The sequence below is a fragment of the Cebus imitator genome, unplaced genomic scaffold, assembly GCF_001604975.1.
Source record: "Cebus imitator isolate Cc_AM_T3 unplaced genomic scaffold, Cebus_imitator-1.0 Scaffold384, whole genome shotgun sequence".
Taxonomy (NCBI): domain Eukaryota; kingdom Metazoa; phylum Chordata; class Mammalia; order Primates; family Cebidae; genus Cebus; species Cebus imitator.
In genome coordinates this window covers 2,163,061-2,166,839 of record NW_016107699.1, presented here as the reverse complement: position 1 = coordinate 2,166,839, position 3,779 = coordinate 2,163,061, and the positions used below count along the sequence as shown (strand labels likewise).

Here is a 3,779-nt window from a genome sequence, read left to right as displayed (position 1 = left end):
GTGTCCTCCGCACCTTGGAGGTCAGGATCCTCAATTCCGGGCACCGCAGCTCCTCCGGGCCTCCCAGAAGCAGACAGGACGGTTGGCACGTGCATCACCCGGGGTCCCACGCAGCGGTGCCGCCTCGTGCCTCGAACCCCCTTTCGTGACAGAAAGCCCCGCTCAGGTCACGTGTCACCCCGATGTCATGAAGCCCGCAAACTTCTCCGAAGCACTTTCTCTTCCGGCCGTTTGGAACCCGCCCGGGCCGGTCCTCTCCTTCCGGCGGCCTCCTCGGTCGGTGGGGCCGGGACCCCTGCCCAGGGTCCCAGGGGCGCCTGCCTGGCTCGGGGTCACGGCCGGAGTGAGGCGGTCGCGGGGCTAGGATCAGGCTGCTGCGGGCGGGGTGGGAGCCACGCGTGGGCGGCCGGCTCGGGCGCGGAGGGTGCGCGCGAGGCCGGAGCGAGTCCGCGGAGGAGGCGGAGCTCGGGTCTTCCGCGTCTGGTGAGACCGGCCCGGGAAGGACGTTTTCCCAGAAGCCAGGTGAGCTGGGCGGGCTGCGCGGGACGGCGCTGGCTCGATGCCCGCGCGCTTAGGGGCCGGGTCTGGCCGCCCCTCCATCCCTGGGGGGTTATCGGGGTGCAGACCCGCGCGTCCCCGCCGACCCCGCGTGACAACCACCTCGCTCAATTCCCGTCTCTTTGGGCCGTCGCGTTCGTCCACCTGCCCGTCTTTCCCTGCGCAAAACTCCAGGATGAGCCGTTACTGGGCGCGGGCGCACGGTGCAGCGCCGCAGGGACCCCCCACTGACCCCCGCGCCCCCGCGAGCCGGGTCGGGGGCGGGACCGGGGCCTGGCGGGGCGTGCCCGAGGGGAGGGGCTCCCGGGCTGGGTGCCCGGCGCTGTCCGCGGCGCTCAGCGCCCGCCGGGGCGCGTGGGGCCGGCACGCCATGGGGAACCGCAGCGCCGCGGACGCGGGCGGGCTGCTGGCGGGGCCGGGTGCGGTGGCGCTGGTGGGGGGCGTGCTGCTCATCGGCGCGGTGCTCGCGGGGAACTCGCTCGTGTGCGTGAGCGTGGCCACTGAGCGCACCCTGCAGACGCCCACCAACTCCTTCATCGTGAGCCTGGCGGCCGCCGACCTCCTCCTCGCCCTCCTGGTGCTGCCGCTGTTCGTCTACTCTGAGGTGAGCCGCGTCCGCGCCCGCTCCCTGGTTCCCGGTCCCTGTCCCCGCAGAGGACCCGGCGCGACCCGGCCCCTTTCAGCCTCGTAGCTTCCAGCCCGGGCGGCGGCAGCTGCGCTCCGCCTGTTCCCACCACCGCCCCCGCGCGCCCTCCCACCCGCTGCGCTGTCCGTCCCGGACCCTCGTTCCACTCCTCCCTCCCCCTCTGTCTTGGCATCTGCTACCCAGGAGATGCCCCTGTCCTTCGATCCAGGGACCCCAGAAACAGACGACTTTGTCAAGCCCAGTCCCCCCTCCATAGCTGGATTTCACCCCCAGGGAAACCAGCTGGACAGGCTCAGCCCCCCGGATGCCCTGGGACACACACACACACACACACACACACACACACTGCGCGCACGCACACTGCACACATACACTATGCATACACATACAGTGTATACACACTGTGCACACACAGTGCACTCGGCCACAGCCACTGCCCACCACGCACGCCCAGTGCAGACACTTGCACACCTCCAGAAGGAGGCTCAGCTTGCAGGGGAGCGGGGGGAGGCCTGGGCTGGACAGAATCCAGGGGAGGGGAGGGTGTGCGGGAGCCAGGACCCTGCTGAGAACCCTGGGGGGTGAGAGGGAATTGGGGGATGGAGCCCACACCCCATACCAGGTCTGGCCCTGGAGTGGGTCGGCCTTGGTGCCAGCCCCTCTGCTGCCAGAGAAAAGCAGCTTAGGGCTGAGCTGGGGACCTGGTGTCCTGGACCATGGGGGAGGTGGCTGAGGTTTCCCCTTGGTGGCCACGGTGAGTCCTCCTGGGGCAGGGACCAGCAGTGCCAGACATGCATGACCTGTGCTCCTTTCGAGCCACAGACGTCACAGTGACGACGCTTAAGCTCCTAATCTTCCCAAATCGGCGGGAAGGGATTAGGGGGACTGCCTGCTCCTTTGCCCTTGGAGAGTAACTCCGTGTGGAGTCCCACGCTGGGCATTGGGCAAGGTCGTCACATTTTTTAAACTAATTTATCTTTAAGACAGTCGTCATGTGGATACTGCCATCACCCTTGTTACAGATGAGGAAAAAGAGATGAAGTAACCACCCCAGCCTCCCACACTGAGCTTCACCAGACAGTCTGGCTCGGGCTCTGAGGGACTGAGCAGCCAGCTTCACGTTGCAGGCCCAGCGGGGACCCTGCCTACCCCAGGCTGGGCAGAGGGCTCTCCTTGAGCCCCATGACGTCAGGCCCCGCCGCCAGGGTCTTCCCCAGGCCTTTCTCATGTTTGTAACAAAAGGGAGACCAAGTCCAGGAGAGTGAATCACGCCTGTAATCCCAGCACTTTGGGAGGCCAAGGCTGGAGGGAGGATCAGGAGGTCAGGAGTTCGAGACCAGCCTGGGAAACATACCAGACCCCGTCTCTACAAAAAATTAAACATTAGGCAGGGCGCAGCGGCTCATGCCTGTAATCCCAGCACTTTGGGGTGCAGAGGTGGGTGAATCAGGAGGTCGGAGTTCGAGACCAGCCCGGCCAACATGGTGAAACCCGGTCTCTACTAAAAGTGCAAAAATTAGTTGGGGGGGGTGGTGCACACCTGTAGTCCCAGCTACTCTGGATACTGCGGTGGGAGGATCACTTGATCCCAGAGTTCTAGGCTACAGTGAGTCACTGCACTCCAGCCTGGGCGACAGAATGAGACCCCGACTGAAAAAAAAAAGAAAAAGGGGGTGACGTGAGTCGGGGAGGAGGTGTTTCTCTGCCCCCTCCTCTGGCCTCTGGCTCACAGCCGGGCCCTCTTCTCGATACTCAGCCCTGGAACTATCCAGAAGAGCGAGGGTCACAAGGGCCCGGCGGTGGCTGTGAGGGTCCCTGGCCGCGCAGCGGCGTGAAACCTCAGGTCTCGTGTTGCTGCGCCCTCGGTGTCCCGTGCAGGTCCAGGGCGGCGCGTGGCTGCTGAGCCCCCGCCTGTGCGACGCTCTCATGGCCATGGACGTCATGCTGTGCACCGCTTCCATCTTCAACCTGTGCGCCATCAGCGTGGACAGGTGCGCCGCCCTCCCCGCGCGCGCCCCCGCACCCCTCCCGCCGCCGCCGCCCTCACCGCGGCCTTCGTGCTGTCCCGCGCCCCCTCGGCGCTCCCCGCAGGTTCGTGGCCGTGGCTGTGCCGCTGCGCTACAACCGCCAGGGCGGGAGCCGCCGGCAGCTGCTGCTCATCGGTGCCACGTGGCTGCTGTCCGCGGCGGTGGCGGCGCCCGTGCTGTGCGGCCTCAACGACGTGCGCGGCCGCGACCCCGCCGTGTGCCGCCTGGAGGACCGCGACTACGTGGTCTACTCGTCCGTGTGCTCCTTCTTCCTGCCCTGCCCGCTCATGCTGCTGCTCTACTGGGCCACGTTCCGCGGCCTGCGGCGCTGGGAGGTGGCCCGTCGGGCCAAGCTGCACCGCCGCGCGCCCCGCCGGCCCAGCGGCCCCGGCCCGCCTTACCCCGCGCCCTGCCTCCCCGAGGACCCCTGCGGCCCGGACTGCGCGCCCCCCGCCCCCAGCCTTCCCCAGGACCCGTGTGGCCCCGACTGCGCGCCCCCCACCCCCGGCCTTCCACAGGGCCCCTGTGGCCCCGACTGCGCGCCCCCC

General features: G+C 67.9%; 1 protein-coding gene across 1 annotated transcript in view; it reads left to right on the top strand.

Annotated features, from left to right (window-relative positions):
• The first annotated feature begins 733 nt into the window (after window positions 1-733).
• The window catches only part of DRD4 (dopamine receptor D4), a 3,756-nt gene continuing 710 nt past the window's right edge, over window positions 734-3,779 (top strand). The window contains 3 exon segments of the mRNA XM_037731156.1: window positions 734-1,162; window positions 3,083-3,195; window positions 3,296-3,779. The exon segment at window positions 3,296-3,779 is cut by the window's right edge and continues 21 nt beyond it. Of these exon segments, the coding sequence (XP_037587084.1) occupies window positions 734-1,162; window positions 3,083-3,195; window positions 3,296-3,779 (1,026 nt within the window).